Source organism: Periplaneta americana, chromosome 3 (assembly GCF_040183065.1).
Source record: "Periplaneta americana isolate PAMFEO1 chromosome 3, P.americana_PAMFEO1_priV1, whole genome shotgun sequence".
In the NCBI taxonomy this organism is placed as follows: Eukaryota; Metazoa; Arthropoda; class Insecta; order Blattodea; family Blattidae; genus Periplaneta; species Periplaneta americana.
In genome coordinates this window covers 146,723,783-146,750,780 of record NC_091119.1, presented here as the reverse complement: position 1 = coordinate 146,750,780, position 26,998 = coordinate 146,723,783, and the positions used below count along the sequence as shown (strand labels likewise).

The 26,998-nt window shown below is 35.5% G+C and overlaps 1 protein-coding gene across 3 annotated transcripts in view; it reads right to left on the bottom strand.

Annotated features, from left to right (window-relative positions):
• Positions 1-26,998, bottom strand: part of kn (EBF transcription factor knot) — an 872,483-nt gene that overhangs the window by 688,292 nt on the left and 157,193 nt on the right. For all 3 annotated transcript variants that reach the window (XM_069821751.1, XM_069821752.1, XM_069821753.1), the window contains exon 4: positions 19,238-19,293. In XM_069821751.1, coding sequence (XP_069677852.1) covers positions 19,238-19,293 — 56 coding nt within the window. The remainder of the gene's footprint in view (positions 1-19,237; positions 19,294-26,998) is intronic.

The following is a 26,998-nucleotide window of genomic DNA, read 5'->3' as shown; positions in this document are numbered from 1 at the left end:
TCATTAAACTTTATTTATGACCCAGCGGGTCAAAGTCAGGATAGGAGAAGAAATGTCAGAAGGAAGTGAAATATAGAGAGGAGTACGACAAGGATGCCCTTTATCACCTACCTGTTCAACATCTACTTGGAGAATTTAGTGAAGAACTGTTTTCAGAACATGAGAGGAGTGATATGAGGAGGAAGATGAATAAAATGCATAAGATTCGCTGATATGGCGTTGTTAGCAGAAGATGAGATGATAGTATGGGATATGCTACTGGAGCTAAATGACAGCTGTGAGCAGTATAGGATCAAGATAAATGCCAACAAGACGAAGATCATGGTCATAGGAAGAAAAATAAAAAAGGTAAACTTGCGAATTCTAAATGAGGCAATACTCGTAGACCAAGTGGACAGCTTCAAATACTTGGGGTGTACTATAAGCAGTAACATGAGCTGCCAGGAAGTCAAAAGGAGGATAGCTATGACAAAGGAAGCTTTTAATAGAAAAAGGAGCATCTTCTGCGGACCTATAGAAAAAGAACTCAGGAAAAGACTAGTGAAGTGCTTTGTGTGGAGTGTCGCATTGTGTAAGGGCAGAAACATGGATATTACGACAAAGTGAAGAGAAGCGAATAGAAGCATTTGGTATGTGGATATGGAGAAGAATGGAGCGAATGAAATGGACACACAGAATAAGAAATGAAGCTGTGTTGGAAAGAGTGGGTGAAGAAGAATGATGCTGAAAATGATCAGAATTAGACGAAATTGAAATGAATACCCCTTTTATTAAAGTTTTTAATAAAAGGACTTTTGTTGAATTGTTGGTAATTAGAGAAGAGAGGTTTTCCTCTATAAATTGGGTATGAACCCACTAGCTTTATTTAGCTTAATTTTCTAATATAATGTTTGGTCTGGGATACATTTTGGTGTAAGGTGCACAAACATTTTTGATGTCAGAAAGAGGGAAATGAATTGGTTGTGTCACTGGCTGAGAGGAAACTGCCTACTGAAGGATGCATGGAAGGAAGAGTTAGGGACAGAAGAAGATCAGATGATAGACATTAACCCTAGAACACTGAGTAAATTTTACTCATTTCGCACGATTTCACTTTACTCGAGATCCCTGATTACTTTGAATGTCCATTGTAATATTCTTCTTTCTGAATTTCATGTTCAAATTTACAGAGATGTTGTGCTTCAGCAATACAGTAAATACTGTATAAATTGATGTTTGAATCTTAATTCACACAATATATCATGCTCAAATTTCTTATCCACATAAAAGAAACAAGACGGTAATCATAAAATACTCTCTTAAGATTTTAGTGGTGGTTGAAAAATATTTGAGTAAATTTTACTCATGATTAGTATGCACGGGTGTAGAATACGTTAGTATTCTAGGGTTAAGATATATGGATCATAAGTATGTGGATAATAATAATAAATAATACTGTTCTAGAACAGGTGAGCCATTTTAAATACCTAGGTTGCGATATTACTTATGATTATAAGGATGTGGATATTAAAACACAACGCTTCCGGGCTATAGTCTATGTGGCACAATAGCTAAGAATTTAAAGAAGAAAACAAGGAAAGAAACGCAAATAAAATTTTATAAGACAATGGCTATACCAGCTCTCTTATATGGATGTGAAGCATGGACCTTGAAGAAAAATATGATAGTAATAGAATCCAGTCAGCGGAAATGAAATTTCTCAGAGGAGTAAAAGGATGTACAAGATTGGATAGATATAGAAATGATGACATAAGGAATGAACTAAACTTGCTCCAAATCATAGATAAAATAAAGGAATATAGGATTCGTTGGTCGAATCATTTAAGAAGAATGGATAAGGAACGAATACCGAAACAGATGTTGGATTGTAAATCACAAGGAAGAAGAGATATTGGTCGGCCAAGAACAAGGTGGAAAGTTGAGGACGGAACAGGAGACTCTCCTACTCCATGAAGAGAAGAAGAAGAAGAAGAAGAAGAAGAAGAAGAAGAAGAATTATACGGAAACAAAGAGGAAGTCAGAAAATAGGAATGATTGGAGAAAGCTGGTTTTGCAGTGAAAGACCTGGCCTTGGGCAGAACACTATGACATGAATGACTAGTTGTTATGATAAAAAAGAGTGGAATAAGATTTTCATTAATGGCAGATCTAGTGATTATTATGATTATGCTAATGCTGCTGATGACTATGATCATTATTGTTTAAGAAAAACGTGAAAATTTGACACGAACTTTAGAAGACATCGCAAATCCTCAGGACATAGCTTCTCAGAGTTCCAATAGTTTCTGTTGTGTATTAATTTTTTAACTGGGTTTGTTTCAGTAACAGTTTTTTTTGCATATTTTCACCCCAAGAGCTGGAAACCTATTTCCCGTTCCTCTTTAATTTAATCTAACTGAGAAACAACAAACTAACTCCGGGAAGGAAAAGCACGTAGCGCTGGCACAGTTGAATGTGTCAGTGAGTGTATCAACAAATGAGCAGCAAGTCGCGTGCCCGCGTCTACACGCTCCATTTGTTCTCGGCAAGCGGTCGGTTACCACGGCAACATGAGAGAAAGAGAGAGATCCCGTATACCGTCAGAGAGAGTAAAAGAGAAGAGTTGACTTCCAGTAACGATGTTTTCTGCTCCCTCCCGCCCCGTAACAGCATTGCATGGCCCGCCTTTCATGGCACTCTGTTACTATTGCGCCACCCCACTCTCTCTCTCTCTCTCTCTCTCTCTCTCTCTCTCTCTCGTTGGGATGAGATCGCGACAGCAAAAGCGGAATGTGTAGTGTGTAAACTGGAAGTGGTATCAACTTAACCTGCAGCTCGGTTAATAAGCTTACAAACGACTGCAAAGTTGAACAATCCCCACCCATTTCAAAACGTATAAAGAGTGGTTTGTGTACCTCTTTGCCTCTTTAGTAATACCCACGCCGAACCAGTTACGAGACTCAAATAGGCCCAGTTTAAATGATCGGGTCATCTGCATATTACTGCTTTGGTTTCCGCTAGCAACATCATACGATTACGTAATCACGAAGCAACTTGATTTCAATTAACTGATCTTAAATTTACCATGATGTACGTAACGACTAAGTCGCGGCAGTAATAGTCTGCTTGAAGCACGGTCTGAGTTCAAACACCGCGTAGGACAACGATGCTAATTGTAGCAGGTACAATTATTGCGTACTTCAAGAGACATGCGTGTTGATTATTTTTCCTTAAAAAACACACACAAGGGAGAGTTTCAGTTCACAACAGGTTATGCTTATTCGTATAGCAAAGCAGTGATGAATTCAAGAGAGATAAAGAACCTTACCTACTTACTTACAAATGGCAGGTTCATTGCCGCCCTCACATAAGCCCGCCATCGGTCTCTATCCTGTGCAAGATTAATCCAGTCTCTATCATCATATCCCAACTCCCGCAAATGCATTTTAATGTTATCCTCCCATCTATGTCTCGGCCTACCTGAAAGTCTTTTTCCCTCCGGTCTCCCAACTAACACTCAATATGCATTTTTGGATTCGCCCATACATGCTACATGCCCTGCCCATCACAAACGTCTGGATTTAATGTTTCTAATTATGTCAGGTAAATAATACAATGCGTGCAGTTCTGCATTGTGTAACTTTTTTCATTCTCCTGTAACTTCATCCCTCTTAGCCCCAAATATTTTCCTAAGAAACTTATTCTCAAACACCCTTAATCTCTGTTCCTCTCTCAAAGTGAGAATCCAAGTTTCACAACCGTAAAGAACAATCGATAATATAACTTAACTGTTTTATAAATTCTAACTTTCAGCTTTCTTGACAGCAGACTAGATGACAAAAGCTTCTCAAAAGAATAATAACAGGCATTTCCCATATTTATTCTGCGTTTAATTTCCTCCCGAGTGTCATTTATATTTGAGTCGTTCAGATCAAAAGTGGTGTAAGTAAAAAATGGGTAATGAGGGTTAAAGTAAACATTCTGTAAAATACAGCACAAAGTAGCAATTGATATTCAATTTATTTAAACTATTAGTAGTCACTGGATTGTAAGAAGGACATATTAATTGCTACTTTGCGCTGTATTTTACAGAATTTTTACTTTAAACCTCATTACCCAATTTTGAATTACACCACTTTTGCTTTGAACGGCTCATTTGTTACTGTTGCTCCAAGATATTTGAATTTTTCCTCTTCGAAGGATAGATCTCCAATTTTTATGTTTCCATATCGTACAATATTCTGGTCACGAGACATAATTATATACTTTGTCTTCTCGGGATAAAGAACCTACAGTGGGAATTAACAAGATTCAGCTCACCGTAAATGCCAATTAATTTTACGGTCAACAATAGCCAGTCTTTTATGTTATATTTTCCTATTTATATTATTCTGCAGAGGTCGGTATTTATTGACTCGCGAGTCAACCCCTCATAATACAAAAGCAAGGACCAGGAAATGAAGATCATGCCTTAAACCTGCACCTTGCTTATGTAAGGCATGATCTCCATTCCCTCAGCCATCACTTGTTCATTCAAAGTTAAGTAGTTTGATATCCTCTCTGTTTCTGTGTACTGAGGGCTGTATTTTATAAGACGAAATCTTTCCCAACCACTGTTCTATAGGATTATTAAAATATCATGAAGATTTGAAAGATTTATAACTTTTTTAAAACGTTTATATAAAAATAAATAGTTTTGTTCATAGCATTTATTCAGGTAAACGTAATTTGTAATTTTTACGGATATCGGTCCACCACGTATTTTATTCGCTACAGAACCGGCCAAATTGATTTTTTTTTACAAACTTCCACAATGATGGAAAATTGCAGGGTTCATACCTCATTCCATTTTGAATTCCGAGTGCTGGACCAATCTCTATTACACTCAAAGTAAAACTGAATATAGGGCCAATTCGCATTTGTAAATTCAAAATAATAATTTTCTCGTGTAAAATTGAAACAAATAAATCACTTTAACTCACTTAAGAATAACTTGAATGGATGTTTTTTTATTTCATTTGCTATATGAGTAGCAATAATAGTAAAACAACAAACAAAAGTTTATGTGAAATTAAACTCCATTCTTTTAAAAACAGAACTGTCTTAATAATTTTCTATAAATTTACTTTTAACAAAATTACGGGATTTCTAGGTACTTTGTGACTTTTGAATATCCATACATTTAATTGTGTATCCAAAAATGTAGAATGTTGATCGAAAGCGGGGAAGGGTGATGTATTGCCTTGGGATTGTTTAGTGTTCCCAGAGAGATGAAATAAAGTTTTGGGTAGGTAGGTTATTAATTATTATGAACTAAATAATGATTCTCCAGTTCGTTACTGAGAAAAAATCGAAACCGTTGGAGTATCTCCCTTCGCCTAACCAAAAAAAAAAAAAAAAAATTTCGAGTGTATAAATTAAACGGAAAATTATGACTTCAGTTTCTTTTCGAAGTAGAAGAAACTATCATGTTAGATTCCCTGAAACATTGTATAGGCTACTTTATCAATGCCGAACATTATTATAATCTTCTAATGTGACAGCGAAAAGAACTAAAGAGCTTTTGTAACTCTGGATTTAAACTGTTTTGTTATCCACCATAATCACTAGAATTTGCATCATTGGATTATGTCCTGTTTCAAACAACTAATTATAACGTGGAAAGAAGAAGTGAATGGCGGGTTTTAATAGAAAACTTCATAATTTTATTTGAGGGAGATGAAAATACTTATGGATCGTTCCGAATATGGCAAGTGCAGTGAAGCAATACATTTTAGTCAGGTTGAAGAGAGGTAAGGAATTTTTTTTAATCAAGAAATGCCGCTGATGTTAACTACACTTAATCCTAGATAGGATACGTCTATGATGTTTAAATGAAAAACTAAAGGCTGGTTCACAATAAACCGGGAACGGAAACGAGAACGAGAACGGAAATATTGTTAAAATAAATATATTTAAATATGAGCATTCACAATTAACGAGAAGGCTTACCGGAGCCCGGAAACGGGAACGTGAAAATTAATTGTGAATGCTCACATTTAAATACACTTATTTTAATATTATTTTTGATCTCGTTCTCGTTGTCGTTTCCGTTCCCGTTTATTGTGAATCAGCCTTAATCATACTCGCAAGACTGAAAGATGGCAGAAAGGGAAGAGAAGTTCATTACAGCAGGTATGCCTAACCATTGTTCTCAGTATTATCAGCACCCTCAAATTTCCAAATGCAAAATATCGAACAAACGCAAAATCTATAAGTAAATATGAAATGGAGTTATAATGGATAATGACAAAATCGAATCGCTTCTGTAAGCTACCACTTACTCTTTGTTTATACACACTAACTTTACTATTGTAAGTATTTTTGAAACAACAAACATTTAAATACTGCTTTCGCAGAAAAAAAGTCGGGGGTGGGGCGCCCGTAAAAATTGGACGACACAAACTATTCAACAATGTAATGTAACAATTTGAAATATATATATATATATATATATATATATATATATATATATATATATATATATATATATATTATATATATAAACAGAGTACAGAATATATAATACTTAAGTTATTCCTAAACTTTTACATGGTAGTGAAACTTTCATTATTAAAGAAAAGGAAAACAGTAAATCCTATACCATTTTGGATTTAAAAAGACATTCTAAAAAAATTGAAGGTTGAATTCGTTGGAAACAAAATTAAGAATTACAAATCTAAGTAGCTACACCATGTCTTCAAAATAGATAATATTGGAATCTCAAAGAACATGATCTCTTACCAAGAGGACATAGGAAACCAGGCAGACCTCTTGACAGACTGTTGTATAGGGCCGAAACAAGTCTACAAGTCCCAATTCGTGAAGGATGACAAAGTTTATAAAATAAATGGAAACCACATGTTATATTTAGCGAAACTGATACTAGGGAAAACTACATTCATAATAATGGCGTTTGTTACATTGTATAACACCAATTACTTCCTGATTGTAAAGAGAAGTTGACGCTTGAGATACAAAGATTGAAATGAACCTCTGCTTCGTGTGTCTAACGAACTTTAGACACAAGGTTTTGTTCAAGATGATAAGTAGAGACGAGAATTTCATGCAAATGCATGTTTTATAGGAACATAGGACATAGCTCAAAATTAGTACTTACCTATTTCATTACTTTACGGTTCCAAATATGTGTACTTTCTCCTTGCATATTTGCATGTTTTGGCCTTTTTTGGGATAAAAACAAGCATAATGCATATTTAAACAATTTTTAGCTCAATCATGCATATAATGTACATTATATTCAGTTTAAATGCATATGTTGATGGTTTTGAGTGGACACCTCAGTTTCTCGATTTCTATTCCCCTTATTTTAGCTTCAGGAATCAGGAGTGAAGAAGGAAAAGAAAGAAAAAAACTAAATAACAGAAAAAAGTTCATTCACGTTTGCACCCATAACTTCTTGTGATGTAGAGAGGTAATTCTTTGCCTACAGAGACATATTAACTGACAAGGGCAGGAACCTCACAGAAACCAATTTAGAAATGTTGTTAGTTGTTAACTGTGCAAAAAAAAGTGAAGTAAAATAAGAAATTTGGAACAAAAATTAAAGTGCATATTTTAGTGTATTTTTCGCTTGATCGTGCATGTCTCGTAGTTTGATAATGCATGAATGCATGCATATTTTGGGATTTTATAGTGCATGAAATTCTCGTCTCTAATGGTAAGAATGTTTCTTCCATTTTACAATGTTTTGGATACTGTCCAGTAGTTGCTATTATTCGAGTCCCTGTCAGACCCGAGATTTTTAATTGAAAAATTCATAGTGACACTTGTGGCTGATAAGGTCGTATTTGGAGTTTTTCTCGGGATTCTCCAATATTAGGCATCTACATCATTCCATCACCAATCTTCATTTCATCATCATTCCATAGCATTCCTTGCTGACGACGCACGGATGGTTCTGGTCTAGGGGCGAGTGGAGTGGCTTGCTCGAAACTTGAGTACACTGCGAACCTTAGTGTAGGGATGATTTTTCAGTTTTATTTATTTATTATATTTGTTACGAGATTTTAGTATTTCTCATTAATAACTGAGTAAAAGTTGATGAATATGTTAAAGGTTGACGAGTTGGTTAAATTGTATGGAGAAATTTGGTTTTTATTTTTTTTTCTTAGTTTTAATTTCAATCTAACTTTTGTTGTTGTCCGTCAGCCAGTGTGCGTCTAGCTTGAGGGTTGGCGTAATAGATCGTAATAAGTCGCAGTGCTGTGTTATAGTGCTCCCCTCCCGAAAATTCCATTCCATTCCAAGTACACAACAGACACACAGATAGCCATTCCTACGAGCAGTGGCGTGCCGCTGCAGCTCTGAAATGTTGGAATATATAGCAAACTAGTTCTAATATTATGTAGCCACTACTCTGGCATGAACACCACTGAAAACTGAAATACACAATACAGGCGAGTCAAGTCGTACGTGCACGATAGGGGTGGGGACAGAAGACGCAGTTTCGTTGTTAGTAACACCACAGTCTAGTATATATACAGTCACGAAGCTCAATATGTAGGAAATATGCATCCATAGGTAGTTGCTAACCACTAGGATCGCTACTATCGCCCCATTACAGACAATGCGAAATAGTACCGGCACAGTCTATTGTTCCTAGTACCACAGTCTAGTATATACAGTCACGAAGCTTGAGTTGATGAGGGTACTAGGAGCAATAGACTGTGTAGGTACTATTTCGCATTGTCTGTAGCGATCCTAGTGGTTAGCAACTATCAATGAATGCATATTTACTACGTATTGAGCTTCGTGACTGTATATACTAGACTGTGGTAAAACTAAAGAACGAGACTATATTAATAGAATCTAGTGTGCATAGCGTTGGGTTTTTTTTGGGGGGGGGGTAAGCATAGGCGTTTTGCTCAGAAAATTGCATTCTCATTCAGGAATGAGGTTCCTTTTCGTACCAAAACTCTGTGACACGGCTCTATACTGTTACTCTTTCAAAGGAACTCATACTAATGTTTCATATACCTTAAAAAATTTAATGTATAGCTCTCAGCCGTGTTCGAACTCGGGAACCTCGTGTTCATTGTTAAGCAGCATAATACTTTAACTGCATTAATAAGCATTAATAACAATATCTTAATAGCGGAGTTGTTTGAATTCAAACTAAACAACGAGACCTACAGTTATTTTCCAATTCCTTTCACGGAAAAACAGCCTCTAATTACGATCTCGTAAGGCACGATTTCAATCCATCCTCCCTATTTATTACGTCCTATTCTCCTGCCCGTTTATTGTTTTCTTATCTGCTACTCTCTGCTCGTTTTCTATTCTCTCATTCATCCATTCTGTATCATGCTTCTAATTACGTCTTCTCGACTCGCGTCTCTCTTTCTCCAGGCTGCTGCCTTGCAAGGCAGTCGGTGTACATATATATTTCAGCGTTCACACACACACACGTCGTGGATCCCCTTTGCGTTTATACGGCATTCGATAAGGCCCCGTAACGACTATCCTTCTCTTTCCTTGCCAGCAGATAAGCGTAACGTTTTCTACTACTCTTGCTTTAATATTTATTTTCGTGGCAACGGCATGCACCCTTCATTGCCTATTCCGCCACACAAGACAAGCTAACGCCGCCAAGACAATGCACCCTCGTCTCCGCCGGTCACTTTTAATGGTCTGCCTGTTGCAATTCCAGCTTTAGTATTTTAGATCTTGTGCAGGGGTGACCACACTTTTACAATACTGCAACAAAATGCATTATTAATTTCTTTCACTATAATTATCTAGATATCACATGACAATTTTATTCGCGGATTTCAATGCTAAAGTAAGACGAGAGGATATTTTTAAACCAACTACTGGAGAAGAGAGCTACAAGTAACTAGTATCGGGCGAATCCAGAATAGTAATATACGTTACAAGAGCGGTATGTTGACGTTTTCATGATCGAGGAAAAGATTGAAAAAGCAAAACGTAGTTGAGCTTTTTTAATTTCCGAGAACATGAAAACAAACATACCGCTCCATGTTGGTTTCTGTTTAATGACGGCAACTTCGGAAAACCAAAATATCTTTCTTCAACATTGTTGCTATAAAATTTTTTCTGTGTTTACTATACTCCAGCAGGCCGTGATATACGTCTGTCTTTTTTTTTCCCCAGTCTATAAATGCGAACTTAAAACAAACGGTAAGGTTATGTAATGATTTATTTTTCATGTTAATATTTTAACAATATTATTTATATAACATATTGCAGTAATGACATCCGCATCTGGAATCTTGTTGATTTTTTCACGTCTTCCTTAATGTTACTTGTATCAGGAATGCAATAAGTTTCGTGGAGTAGTAGACTTTACTTAATTTTTGCAAACATTTAAAAACAATAATTAACATTGCAATTTAGGTGAAATTGCGGTGGTAAGTTTCCAATTTATAATTATTACCATGTTAAACGTCTCTAAAAATAATATGTTAAAAGCCTAAAGCAGTAAAATGAATGTCGCGCTTAAGCGGTAAGAAGAGGGAAATTGTTATGTGTGTTACGTTGGGAATACTGAATGTGGTATTTCACACTTACCGCGTATTGGTTCTGTGCGGAAAAAAAGTAAATACGCACGATCTCGCACAAAAGCATATACAGTGTTAGTTGAGAGGCCGGAGGGGGAAAGACCTTTGGGGAGGCCGAGACGCAGATGGGAGGAAAATATTAAAATTAGTGCTGTTGATCGCTCAAAATATTTAATCGATTAACTATTTGAATTTAATCGATTAATCGATAGATTAATCGAGTTTTGATCGAGTTGAAAAAGTGTTTTAATATACTGTAAATTATTGTTAAATTGAACTTGTGTTCGGTCATAAGCATAAGTAATTAATGTTGTATATCTGTATATATTGTATCGTTATATTACAAAACAACTACTTTAATTACTTACTAACATATTTATTATGAGGCTTATAATTTGTGTCAATTTCTCTGGGAATTTTTGAGACAAACATAAATAACAAAAAGTATGAAGACTCACCTAGTTAATACTGCTTTATCCATGACTTTAAACATGTGAGTGCATTCACATGCTCCGAATTAAGTGCCGCTCTACGTTTAGTAACAATGTTTCCTGCATCACTAAACACGAAAGCACTTCTCCATGATCGTTCAATGTAAATCCAAACGTTTCACCGAGTTTACCTCTCAAATTCTCATATGACATACAGGAGTTTGCACTTTTCACAAACCACAGAAAACTGATTTTTTTCTTTATCAAACTAAACACACAACCTTCATATACAAACTCAATACAGAAACTGCAACTGCACAAATACAGCGGTCGAAACAAAAGACTGGACCCATTGTAATCGAATTACCAGATTTTAAAAAGATAAGAAGATAGTTACGCTCTAACTTGCACACAGTGTAGACATGACTATTTTAAAAGGAATGAGGGGGACGAATCCCAGAAAAGCATGTATTTCATATGCTAGGAAGATGAGTTGACAACAAGGTGGAAGTTTTCTTGGAAAACCATAAAACGTCTTTGCTAAGTAATCCCTCTCCTAAATAGTCTATAGCCTATGTATTAAATATTCCTCACTTTTTATTTTATTATAATTAGGTTAGGCTAGGCCTATGTTAATTTAGGTTACGTTTGATTATGTTTGGTTTGTTAGATCAGTTTAAGTACCTTAGGTTAGATTATGTTGGGTTAAGCTATAAATGGTTCGCTTAAGCTACTTTATACCAGATTTTATACATAGAAAACAGTTGGGTCCTTACGACACTAATATTATTCGCTATAAAATGTTTATATATTAAATATGCTAGAATGAACATAATATTTTCTTATTAATCCTGCTCCTGAATATCTTGTTAAACATTCCTCACTTTATGCATCATTTACTGCAGCTTCTCCCTTTTCTATTCCGAGGGAAATAAAAGTATTTACTGTGCGGGGAACATACAAGCTAGGACGAAAATAAATTTACCTCGCTCCAGTTATGTTTAAATCACAGGAAAACTCTATAGAATCAGCGAATTCCCTCTCACTAAAGAGTCTTAATTCGAAAAGTTGATAATTTTATATTACTTTTTTTAGAAGAACTACTACCTTCACAAGTTCTCTGTTAAAATACTTTGTAACCTCTGGTGGGTTATTAAAATCTTTTCAATACACGAAGAAAAAAATCTAATGAGATTTGATGACATTATTGAGATAAAGTCGGTAGTAGAATTTTAAAGAGAGAAATGTTCCCCATCTTGGGAGAGACTTAAAGAAGAAAAGCTTAACGCGTTTAAGTTCTGAATCTAATTTTAGTCCATCACGAAGCTCGAATGTCGAGAGAGAATGGGAGGGGAGTGGAAAGAGAGTAAAAATTAAATTCCCCTCACAGAATTGAACATAAACGCAAGGAATAAGGCAAGAAGGGGTGGAGAAATGACTGCTCCTCCAAACCCTTGTGTAAGAAGAGAGTTTCTTGCAGCGCAGTACTAAGGTGTGTATGCAAGACGAAATCAGTGTGGAGCAAAAGTGTCATCAGTGCACTGTCAGCCTTATTCCTCAAAGTGCAATTTGGCAAAATTGCAGTTTTCTTATTTTATACCCTTAAACATGCAGTCGAGTTTATACTGTCAATAATGCGATTGATTATGAAGTGGAAGAGTCCGAGTTCAAGTCGAGGTGAAGGTGGGTTTTCATCTATTCGTAATTAATTCGTATTAATTTGTATTATTATCATCAGCGTCCGTATTTCTTTTTTTATTTATATGTGCTATCTAGTAGGATAGAAGAGAAGGCCTTATGGCCTTAATCCTGTCAGAATAAATAAATAAATAAATAAATAAATAAATAAATAAATAAATAAATAAATAAATAAATAAATAAATAAATAAATAATTTGAGTACTGAATATTTCCCAGAGACAAAAGGGGACTGAAACGTGGCGCTAGTTGCATAATCTCCTTATAGTGACGAGGTCAAAGAGGCAAGGGAGCTCATCTTCTTATCTCTTATACTCCTGAAAGGTAGATGTTTACCTTCTCTCATGGTAGACTATTGAACATGTCAATCAGTGGCGACTCGTGATATTTTTTTGTTTGTAAGATATGAGATTGACGACTGATGTCCAAGACAGGAAATAATAAAGATAATGATGATGATAATAATAATAATAATAATAATAATAATAATAATAATAATAATAGAGCATACGCAAATAATTTATTGCTACAGTTAAATTCTTCTAAATGATCAAATACAACTTAAAAAATATTCTTTCGGCAGTCCTGTCATCTGAAAGTCCTGTTAATTCTTGTGTTTTATTACAGTTTATTTTATTTATTTTTATGTAATTTTGGTTTTTATTGATTTTATTTTTTACATTATATCACTTTAAATGATTTATTATTTCGTTTATTCTGTTCTTTTATAATGACTAATGAACTACATTTAAGGAGACTACAAGGGTACTTGAAAATTCGTATTGTAGTCTCTGACAGGGTTTCCATATCACCACCCAGAAAGAAGGGTCGTAGTATTAGGATATACGGTCATATCCTCAAACGCCATACCCTGCCCTCCGCACTGAACCCTGTCCGTAACTTCACTGCTAGAAAAAACCGTTTGCTGTAAGATATTTGGATGGTTCCTCGGAAAGTATTCCTAAGGTCTGAGATGTGCAGTGGCGATAACTCACGACAGAAAGTGGAAATTTGAAGAAAATTATTACCTCGAGACGCATTAAAAATAAAATCTGTAATTAAAATGTTTTCTATCCTCAGAGGCACAAAATTAAACTGTAGGATCATCCTCATATCCTTCATGGAGGAATCGCCACTGATATCAATGAATAATAAACTTATAAGAGATAGAAGTTGATGCTTAAAATATCATTTTTAATATATAGCAAAGACGAAGACCCTGAGTTGTACTGACCTACGTCACGGAAAATCAACTGTCTGCATGTCTAGTGTCATATCGAAATGTGGTAGGATATAAACACAGTCCTGGGAAATTAAAAAATTTAAATGAAAAATAAAATCATAGTTATATAAATCTAAGAAATAGGAAGACCATCATGATTAGAAATTACAAATAAAGAGGCAGAAGAAAAAGAAAGACAAATCAACAGACACAACATTTCTGATGTAACATCACACCGGGTTAGTATGTGGTCAACGTTCATCACAATTGCATGTCGCTTGAAGCTCATCTATAGATTAGTTAAACAAATGGTTTTCTCTATTTGTCACTAGATAGATGGCGAAACTTCTAAAACGTAAGATTGGCAGAATGTCAGTCGTAATTTTTTTGTTTAGCTCGAGCATAATTAAGTTTTAAACTGTTGTTATTTAATATTCTTTCAATATAAGCCTATTAAAAATGAATCATATCATCATGGAGCATACTGTAAATTTTTTAATTATTCGCTTATACGTGCTACATGCACTGCCCTTCTCAAACGTCTGGATTTAATGTTCCTGTTAGGTGAAAAATAAAATGGTGTAGTTCTGCATTATGTAATTTTCTCCATTCTCCTGTTACTTCATCCCTCTTAGCCATAAATATTTTCCTAAGCATGTTATTCTCAAACAACCTTGAACTCTGTTCCTCTCTCAAAGTGAGGATCCAAGTTTCACAACCATATAGAACAACAGGTAAAAATGACTATTTTATCAAGCTCTATTTATTTTATTTTATTATTTTATTTAACTAGCTAGCTAGCTAGCGAGTACAAATTAAAATTATAAAACAAAAATGTTTCTAGCCACTACCGTAAGAGCCATGCTCGTGTACGGTGTGGCTAAATCCTTTCAGTTTTTTTGAGAGCATGACAAAAGATTCTGAACCGAATAATAGCAAGCATTTCCCTTATTTATTCTGTGTTAATTTCCTTCCGAGTGTCATTTATATTTATTGCTGTTGCTCCAAGATATTTGAAATTTTCCACCTCTTCAAAGGATAAATTTCCGAATTTTATATTTCCATTTCGTACAATTTTCTGTTCGGAGAGTTTAAATAAAATATTTTCAGAATATCTAAATAATACATATCTAAACTATGAAAGAAACTCACATTGCAATGCGTTACATAAGCGTTAATTTAGAAACCAGAAATCATTTTGAACATGGAGTAAACGTAATATAGGATTTTCGATTTGGAGAAGGCATTTGATCGGGTGAATATATATGTATTTCTGCAAATTATGAAATTGAGAGGTTATCCCAGACACCTAAATAATATAATAAAAAGTCTATATACGAACACGAACTATACCATTAAAACTAGAAATGAAAACACCATACAAATAAAAAAAAAACCAGAGGCATTAAACAGGGCTTTGGTTTATCCCCTACGCGTTTCAATATTTATTTAGATATGGTACGAAAATGGAATGATCAGATTGATAACGGTATTAAATTACGATGAGGATTTTGTTTTCACTCACTTTTATATGTCGATGTTATAATTTTAATTTTTGATGAAGAGTATAAACTACAACGTGCATTATTTCATTTGAATAACATCTGTAAATTATATTATTATAAACTTAAAATGCCTCACAAAAATGATATTCAGTGATAAATATTTATTTATTTATTTATTTATTTATTTATTTATTTATTTATTTATTTATTTATTTATTTATTTAATTTATTTTCTTCTCAATTACTCATTTATTTGTTTACTTATTTACTTATTTATTTATTTGGTTTGTTTGTTTGTCCATTTATTTATTTAATCTGACAGGGTTAAGGCCATAGGGCCTTCTCTTCCATCTACCCGATAGCACATACACATACAAAAAAAATAAATTACTCACAATCGAAAACGAAATTTTGTAGCATGTTTCAACTTCCAACTATTTTCAAATTCAAATATAGTTATGTACAGAGAAAGTTACAGAAGTAAAATTAAACAAATACCAATCATGATGTGAAATATTAAGTATAAACCTAAGAGGTCAAACTAGGAAGAACGCACAACTTAAATTTTACAATGTGTTGGCTACACCAACATTACATTAAGGAGGTGAATCATGGGTCGTAAATAAATGAGACCTACGGAAAATATGAGCGGCCGAATTGCGTTTTCTAAGAATTGTAAAAGGCTGTAGATTGTTGGATCAAATTCCAAATAGCCTACCGAAATAATAAATTATATTAATGTAGAGGATATTACATATAAACTAACCCGATATATTGATAACTGTATAAACCACATGGAGAGAATGGAAGAAACCCGGATCCTAAAACAAGAACTAAATTATCGCCTTTCAGCCGATGAGACAGAAGGCAACGTAGGAAAAGATGGCAAGAAAATGTGAACCCGGAAGAGACTTGACAGCCTACACCTTGAAAGGATGATGATGATGATGATGAAGATGGTGGTGGTGATGATGATAATGATGATGATGAAGATGAAGGTGATGAAGATTGTGGTGATGATGATTATGGTGATGATGATGATGATGATGATGATGATGATGATGAAATAAGCTCAATCTATTAATCGGTTCCAAATAAAATACTCGTGTAACTGCCTGAAACCTAAAAGCGTTTTCTGGCTTTTTAAAAGTAATTTCCATATTAAAGCAAGCTATTGCAGAATGTTTCAAATCTCGATATAAACTCAACATTCCCAAGTAGCAGAATTCACACCTAACATGTTTAACATGGCACTGTTACCACGAAGTCACGAAGCTCAATACGTAGTAAATATGCATCCTTAGATAGTTGCTAACCACTAGGATCGCTACTATCGCCTCATTACAGACAATGCGAAATAGTACCTGCACAGTCTATTGTTCCTAGTACCCTCATAAACTCAAGCTTCATGACTATATATATATATATATATATATATACTAGATTGTGCTGTTACATTGTTTGAGAAAACGTAGAATAAACACGAGAATAGGGAATACCTACAACCAGTTCCTGTGAAATTATAATAAAAATTCACTTCTCTAGGCTACTGGAAATCGAATCCGAGTCCTCTGGATTTGTAATTAAAAATTGTTCTTTTGAGCTATAGCATAAGACTAAAGATTATAAATTACCACATTAAGCATGAAACAATTAACAGCTAATATTTCATTGCATTACAATACTACAAATTCTACTTTACAGTTGCAATAAACTGGCTCTATGTTTCTTACTGAAATGCGTGTAGCCTACACATAGTTCACTCTTGAAGGGAAACGGCGTGTGCCCTCTATTGCAGATAAGAGTGCATACAGTTGAGATGATTTTACAAGTAATTCGAGCGGTGTATTTAGAAGTGGCAATTAAAGACTATATATTTTAATAGTCAGCTCTCCCCCCACCTCCTCTTGCAGTCTCAGTCTCGTTCCCATTTCCTCAAGTTCTGTAGAAACAGGCCATTTGAAAGAGTTTAGATGACTTTAGAGTTGGAAAGAGACCATAGATAAAACCGTCTTCATCGTCAGTGTATTGCTTTTATTATTTTTTTTATCGATATCTTACCACAAAACTAACTTCAATTTATTTAAAATTGTACATAGAGCTGGAATATTTTAATCGTTTATTGAATAATGCACTAAAAACTGACAAGGATACATAAGGTTTTTCTATACAGAGAAGGAGCCAGAAGGCTAGCACCGCAGCCCGAGACTTATTGCACTTTACCACTCCTTTATGTGGTAATGGTTATTGGCGTCTGCTGTCTAGTAAATATTGTGAATCATCTATGTGGTGCGATCTGTTGATTCAACCATGAAGGCTCAAGATCCGGTGAAGTCTACCTAGGAGCCTAGGTCATATATACCCAGATAGGTCGGCCTTATAGGCTTTGAGGTTAACAACTTTTGTCAGGTTTACTACGCTGGCATCTAGTTGTTACATAAGGAGTCACGTCATAATTCCCATTTGAATTGCATTAGCGACTGTTCTACCATCTCTGTTCGTTTAAGGTGGACGGGTGGCGATCCTGGCGGTTGTTCTCTTCAAAGTGCTGCCAATTTTAACATAGCGATGAGTTATCTGTTACATATATGATCTAGGCTAGAAGACACTTTCCTCCCCCCCTCCAAGTAACTACGCATCCTCAGACTGATGCCATCTATACGCCAATCACAACACTACATCGAGGTGCACCATATTGAAATGATGATGACGCATTTTTTAATCGGAGAGTATTCTGCATGCCGATGTATCCCTGATACAATATAATTATGGATCATGCTAATAGGAATTTTGATTTTACCGATAAATTTATAATACATTTTATTTTCGAGTAAAATTACTGTGGGCCTATGTAGGAAAAATCAAAGCCTCTAATAATATTTATTAGAAATATTACACGAATAAAAAATAAATTAATAAATAACTTAGAATATTATAATATCTGCTACTAAAAATATATTTAATTTATTAGTATTATAGGACTTGCTTCATTGACTGGCACAGATTACATGTGATGTTAGTTCATAAACCTTACAGAAGAACGAAACGGACCGAAGAACCAAATCCATAAAGCTGAATGATGGTTAATTATGATTGATGAAATGTCGTGTTTGAATTTCACCCTATTCAACCTTATAATGGAAATAATTACTCCAATGTTCTAATTGAATTCCTTACTGATTCTATCGTAGTTCCGATCATTAGGTTATTCTAATATAAAATGCCCAATTCTTTTGAAACATATTAGGAGTATATCAAAGGAGTTTCTATTAGATTAATAACTGAGACTTGGTCCGTCCTACTACCATTTTCGCAGATGATCTCTATCTCATTTTCCCGTAGCTCCATTTTCGTAAATTAGTTAGGAAAATATTTCGTTGCCTATCCTTTCAACGTGGTCGACTAATTTATTTGATAACTATTAATACATTCCAGTATGCTGCATACGCCTAATCTTTATGGAATATCCTCATTGCGGATTCGGTTGGACCTTGGAACTTGTATATCCTAAAATGGATCTTAAGACCCTCACTTCCGTCGTATATATTCTTTGTTTCTACTGACTTGCGAGGTGCAGCATTTCAAATAATCACTTTCATTTTCTAAATCTTCAATATTGAATCTACATTGACAATTCCACACGGTACATAATGATCTTTCTATTGTGTCACGTTGAGAATAGGTAAGCGTAAACGTTGAAAATACGCAGTGCTGTAAATGTTAAATTGATGTAAGGAGCAAGCTGAAAAGCGGCTGAAAAGTGTCTCATTTCGTTTCATATTTAAATACATAATAAAATGTGAAATGATGTCACTCTTACTTGTTTTGTGACGGAGTCGATTAGCCTGACGTAAATATCCTGCTCTTGTCGCACTCCTGAAACAAAGAAATAGTCAAGTTACACTCTATGCTCACAGTGAATTTGTGGTTTCTTGTTACAACAATTTGAAAAATTAAAAGGGAAATTTGAAAATTGGCTCAATCTTAATCTTCAGGTGAAGAAAAATTGGTGTGAAATTGTATTCCCATTCATTGAGATGGTTAAAAACAGTTAAGTATGATTGACTGAATACAAAGATAGATCCAATCTTCCAAACGTTGTGATTTTCCTTTCTCCTTGACATCAATGGAAAAATAGTTCAATCTTCACCTATTAGGCCTACAAGCAATAAATTCACCATTGCTTTCTCCTTTATTTAGGTCACGTGTAATACCAGCATTTGTGAAATTTTCCAGTTGACCTAGTACTGTCACTCACGAAAGAAATAATAAGACAGAACGATATGCACAGAATTGTTTCGGTGACATTTAACCATGAATTGCAACGCCAATTTAAACGCTTTTGTTTGTCTAAATGGAAGGCAGACACAATTTCATGCGTTCAAATGAACGGACGAATTAGAAAATTTTAAAGGGAACATAACATGATTTTTCGATTATAATGTACTGTGAAATATGCTTAAGAGGTGAATCTGATCCTGCAAAGAGGCAATGAGTTCAAATCCCCCACACATTAAACACATCGTCAAAAAGCGAATAATATTGTTTTTTTTTTTCAAACAAATTTCATTTAAACTGTACATAATCTTCTTTATTTATCTTTTCCGTTTAGAGTCCAGATACCAGTACTATATAATAGAGCTAGTGTTGCATATTCTTAATATTGAAGTCTTTTAGCTTATACAAAGATCGATTTGAATAATATATGTCGTTGAGAATTCCTCTAACGCATTTTTGTATTATGAGAGTTTTTGGTTTATATTTACTTCATTAGTGTAAGATAATCTACAACATAGATATTTAAAGCTCTGGACTTGTTCTGAATATTTGTCATGTACTTTGTTTTGTTTCTTACTGAATTTGTGCCAACAAATACCATTATTTTTCTTTTTGTTATTGAAATTTCCATTCCGGAGTCCATTGCTAAGTACATTAAGGTAAATATTTCTGTGTAAATTATCTTCAGAATTTTCAGTTAACATCTAGTCATCTACAAATAAGAATATAGGCCTATTAACTATTGTGTTGCCTCCAAATTTGATTCCTTTCTTAAAATTCTACACTTGGTTCAAATTATCTATAGGCTATTTTAACGTATGTAAATGTTCAACATTGTGGGTGAGAATGGGTATCACTGTCGAAGTTCTTTGTTGATTATATTTGAATCAAATCACAGTTCACTGTTTATTTTGACTATTACACTTTTACTACGTCATACTACTTTTGACCAATAAAACAGTACGAATGGACGTATTTCAACCATCATGGCTGCTTATCGCACAATTTTATCGCTTCCCTAGCATTTGTTTAATTTTATCGCGTCCCTAGCATTTGTTTCTTTATTTGCCAACATTTCAAACTGTGCTGGTCTGGACGTCAAAAAAAAAAAAAAATTACAAACCACTCCAGTCGATGCACAGCAGTTTCAAATATGATCTGCATTGGCATTCAAGAACAAGAATTAATAAAGATCACTGGTCATACGTATGCATTTTCCATGAAATCCTATTTACAAATAAATGAAGAGCACCATTCGGAAATCCTGAATAAGTTGAAGAATACACCATGTAGGCCTACATCAACGAGTTCCACCTCTTTTACGCATACGTCCAATATAACAACTGAACCACCAACCACTAAAGCATTCAAATTTGAAAATTGTACATTCAATTATTATTCCATTTAAAATTATTCATGTTTATTTTTTATGTCATCGTCGTTAATGAAAACTTTTCTAACACTTGTATATATTATTTAGGTTATGTTATAGCTTCTGCTATATGATATTATGGATAATCACGTATCAGAGATTGTTTAATATTAAGATTTATTGAAAATCATCTGTCAAGTGACGTTGATTACTGGGATTCAGATAATTGAAGTGGAATGCAACTGTTTTAATAAAAATGAAACTGAATCAACAAAGCCTTCTTGACTAGTAACATTGCCATCGTGATCTAGATCGAGAAGGCATTGCTAGTAATCCTCTACAGAGTTCAATGAAGATTCCATAGCTGGCACAACTGATTGCAAGATAATAGCTAATCATAACACACTACTGCCATCTAGCATGCATCTAGGGTAATATTTGTAATGTTGAGATGGTACAATAATACATTTGAAGACAGTTGTATTTTCGTAAGTCAATTAATATTTTATTGCATTGGAGTACTTTGTTACTTCTAATCTTTATACAGGGTGTTTCAAAAATACGGGGCATAATTTCAGGTATGTATTTCCCACATGTAGACAATCAAAATAGTTCATTACAACATGTGTCCGGAAATGCTTCATTTCCGAGTTGTGGCTTTCACAACATTGAAATTCACCGGAACGTTTTTCTTTCCGCAGGTCATTGTCATTACAGAAGATGTTCAAAATGTCCACCTCCTGCTTGAATACAGAACTCACATCGATGTCTCATTGACCTGCGAACACGATCCCAAACCCCAGGAGTATTGCGTATGTCCTCAGAACATACCACAATTCGATTCCGAAGGGATTCCAAATCAGACACCGGAGACGAATAAACCAATGATTTTAAATGGCCCGACAAGTAGAAATCGAGAGGGTTCAGATCAGGTGAGCGTGGATGCCAAGCAATTGGGCCACCTCTACCTATCCATCGATCAGGAAACCTTCGATCCAAGTACCGGCGAGCCGTACGACTGAAGTGTGCAGGAGCGCCATCTTGCAAGAAGTGAATGTGTTGACGATTGATCAGTGGAGTGTCTTCTAAAACATGAGGTATGGTGTTTTCCAGGAAGTTTGTGTACGCCTGCCCCGTAAGTCTGTTTACAAGTACATGGGGTCCAACTAATCGATCACCAATGATACCGGCCCACATGTTGAGGGAGAACCGCACCTGGTGATGAGATGGAACAGTTGCACGTGGGTTTTCATACGCCCATACATGCTGATTGTGGAAATTTGTTATGCCATCTCGTGTGAACTGTGCTAGATCTGTAAATAATACTAAGGCAGGAAAGTTCGATTTACACCAAACTGCTGCAAGAACCACTGACAGAACTTAACTCGTGCAGGGTAATCTGCTGGTGACAGGGCCTGTACACGTTACAAATGATAAGGATACAATTGATACTCTTTCAACAGTCTCCAGACAGTCGTATGAGGAACATTGACTTGCAACGCTACCCTTCGTGTGCTGATAGAAGGAGTCATGTTCACAGCCTCCAGAATCTCCTCCTGTACTTCTGGAGTTGTAGATCTTGGTCGTCCCCTTCCCAAACCAGGAGAGTTAAATTTTCCATACTCGCACAGACGGTAATGGAGACGTACAAATGTCTTCCGATCTGGACATTGTCGCTGTGGGTACCTCTCCTGGTACAAACGACGAGCCAGCGCAGCATTGCCGTCCGCCTTACCGTACATGAAGTGTATCTCTGCCAGCTCTTGATTTGAATACATGTCGCACAGTCTAACGCCTACACAACACTGAATGTAACCTTCGCCTCGGAATGAACTGTCAGAGTGCCCTCTTAATGTCTCCTTTGACGGCAACGACCTGCGGAAAGAAAAAACGTTCCGGTGAATTTCAATGTTGTGAAGGCCATAACTCGGAAATAAAGCATTTCCGGACACATGTTGTAATGAACTATTTTGATTGTCTACATGTGAGAAATACATACCTGAAATTATGCCCCGTATTTTTAAACACCCTGTACACATTCTTCTAATCGTGTAATAGTCAATTAAATCCCACTCGAGTTTTGATTTTCTCTAGATAAATCAAAACCTCTAGTGAGATTACTGTTGATTAAAATCTCATTTTCTCTGTATATCTGAATTACAATTTCCAATATTTTATTTCATATTATTTTTTCTTTTAATATACTAAACAAAATTTTTATCGTAAACCTATCATATAATTAAAAATGACAACATGAATAGCAATGCAAGGAAATTACCGAAGTATTTCCTGGTTAGCTGCATGTAAGGGGATTATTTACTGTAGGCCTGATTGACAGGAGGTTTCAATTAAAATTCAGCCAGCAGGGTCTTCTTTTTTCAACAAGTCCATTGAGAGGCTCTCAGTCTGTTAGAATACTAGAAGGTAGATTGTATATACGGCAATAAAAAGAAACAAAGTGGGAGCCGCGGGCTGTGCCATCTTTTTAGTCTCCTCGGAGACCATTTGCCGGGTTATTTTATTACAAATAAGAAGCGGAGGAGGAAGTGGTGGCGGGGGTGGGGGGGGAGGGCTCTCGAGGGACTCGGCGCGCGGCAAATGAGATAAATAGCGAGACGGCGCCCCGTGAGGTGCTGAGTGGGAGGTGCACGAAAGAGAGCTCAAGGTGCAGGGCTATTTGTTACAGCGATGAGAGCAGATTCGCATCAGCCGAGATTCCGCTTCTAGCTCCAAGTGCAATTATCTAGCCAGCCAGTATCACGTCTATTCATCCGTCCATCCATCCATCCATCCATCCATCCTACTCCACGAGCCTATCTTTTCAATCACGTATATATTCTGAATATTAGAATACTGTATGTATGTATGTATGTATGTATGTATGTATGTATGTATGTATGTATGTATGTATGTATGTATGTATGTACTGATCTCCAACCAGGAGATTAACCGTGAAACGAATGTGCTTACTATTGCGTCATCTATTGGAGCGAAGTAGATAGATAATATTACCGTTACAACGTCAGTTTAAAAAACATGCGCTCTCCTGCAAATGTATGGAGGTATTGAAAGACCAGGAAATTAACCTGATCTAATTTTGTAACTAAAGTAGTATAAGTATGTGTGTATCAGTGTTATCGTTTGTACTTTGAGAGTTAGCCACTGGAGGTGCGTATACCCACGTGTGTGACCTTATGACATCAGCATTCATTCACAGCATTACACCGCTGCGTCTCATTCCCTTGAGACTTTCTCCTGGTTGGAGTACAGTATGTATGTATGTATGTATGTATGTATGTATGTATGTATGTATGTATGTATGTATGTACAGTATGTGTGTATGTATGTATGTATGTATTCCACACCTGTGGAGTAACGGTTAGTGCGTCTGGCCGCGAAACCAGGTGGCCCGGGTTCGATTCCCGGTCGGGGCAAGTTACCTGGTTCAGGTTTTTCCGGGGAACAAATGCTGGGTAACTTTCGGTGTTGGACCCCGGACTCATTTCACTGGCATTATCACCTTCATCTCATTCAAACGCTAAATTACCTACTATGTTGATAAAGCGTCGTAAAATAACCTACTTAAGAAAATGTATGTATTTTTTTATTTTAGTTGGTTATTTAACGATGCTGTATCAACTACTAGGTTATTTAGCGTCGATGAGATTGGTGATGGCGAGATGATATTTGGCGAGATGAGGCCGAGGATTCGCCATAGATTACCTTGCATTCACATTACGGTTGGGGAAAACCTCGGAAAAAACCCAACCAGGTAATTAGCCCAAGCGGGGATCGAACCCACGCTCAAACGCAACTTCAGACCGGCAGGCAAGCGCCTTAACCGACTGAGCCACGCCGGTGGCTGAATGTATGTATTGTATGTATATATGTATGTATGTATGTATGTATGTATGTATGTATGTATGTATGTATGTATTCATTCAGTGTTCTACCCAAGGTTAGGTATTTCACTGCAAATCCAGCATTCTCCAATATTTCCTATTTTCTGCCTTCCTCTTTGTCTCCATAAACACCTTTAAGAACAGCTTAAAAGATAACCTTATCAGCATTTCACTCCAATCATACTGATTTAAACTATCACTGACTACATTGTTACTTTTTTCTTTAGACATCATCCTGATTGTGCTGTATTTTAATTGTCTCGTAATAATCTCTTTCTATTATCTAATATTATTTGAAATATATTAACATTCTATGTATTTTAGTTTAATTCTGCTACACAGTTTATTTCAGTGTTTAATTAATAGTTCATAGTATTTTGTTGTTTAATTTGTAAATAACTTTTGTATACATGTAACTCTCATCTAAATCAAATTGTTGGATTCTTTGTAAGTTCATGCATATGTATATACACTTTTTGCTGGTTGAGTGGAAGAGAAGGCCTTACGGCCTTAACTCTGCCAGCTAAAATAAATCATTATTATTATTATTATTATTATTATTATTATTATTATTATTATATATCTTAATGTCGTCTATCATCTGATATCTTCTTCTGCCCCGAAATGTATGTATGTAATCTGTAACTTTCTAAGGAAATGAAATGATACTCTTAAGGAGTGATCTTACGTGAAGCTGGTCACATGATTATGGACCTACAACATCCTACAATAATGATATGCAATCTTAGAAAAAAAAATTGTTGCACAGATATTGTGTAAGTCCCAGAAAGGAGGCAGTGCACATGATCAGAGGACGAGCAACCTGGTTCACAAGAGAATGACTAGTTGAGGTAATAAAATTAGTTTTGGAATATGTATTATATGTCTTTCTTGTGTTAAATTCTACCGTACCTGGTTAACATGTTTCGGTCTGTTGTTGACCTTTTTCAGAACTGGTTGTTGCTGGTCTTGGCGCCTTTTGTTTTGATTCCTGTGGGGTGTGTTTGTGTAGTGTAATGTGGAGTCAAAGGCGCCAAGACCAGCAACAGCCAGTTCTGAAGAAGGTCAACAACAGACCGAAGCATGTTAACCAGGTACGGTAGAATTTAACACAAGAAAGACATATAATACATATTCCGAAGTGATATAGTTTTAAAAGTTGTGTAATCAAGATTTATAAATTAGTTTTGTTTGTTTTGTTGTAGAAATTTTAGAACAATTAGAAGTAGAGTCAGTAGCAGAAAAAATCAGCAGATACAAATTCAATTGACTAGATCATGTAAGAAGAATGGAAAGTTCAAGAATCCCAAAAATTATGATGCAATATAAACCTAGAGGACATCGTCGACCGGGAAGACCTTTAAGAAGACTGCTAGATGGGGCCGAAACAGGTCTAGAGAGGCCTAATTCGTGAAGGATGATGATGATGATGATGTTTTGTTGTTTGTCTGATCATGCGCACTGCCTCCTTTCTGGGACTTACAATGTATCTGTGCGACAAAACTGTTTTCTAAGACTGTACTCGACTTCATCCCTGCAAAAATGAGGACAGAGTTGGCCTTGGCAGTCCAAAGCAGAGATGGTGATGGTGATGGTGATTATGATGATGAAGAGGACAAACTTTTAAAAGAAGCAGGTTAGCTGGACTGAATTCTTTCTGACGATTCCCAAGACATCCTTTAATACTTCTGAAAAAGGAAGCTAGTATCTCTAAGTTGTTACATGGATAATTGAACGGCGTAATTGAATGTAGGAATGAATTCATGTTATACGGTGACCACATTTTAAATTAACAGGTACGTATATCTGAGTCAACTGATGGGATTCAGTGACAAATGAAATAGTAATCGAGACCGGAAACAAAAAAAAAGAGAGAAGGACGTATCTACTGTTCACACAAGCATTCGTTTGAGCAGGTAGATGGGACGACACCTCGTGGGACCCACATGCGAGGATTCATGTCAGGAGTTTAAACAAAAGACCGGAATATGTCATGAGGAGTTGATTAGAGGAGAGGCCCCCATGGAGA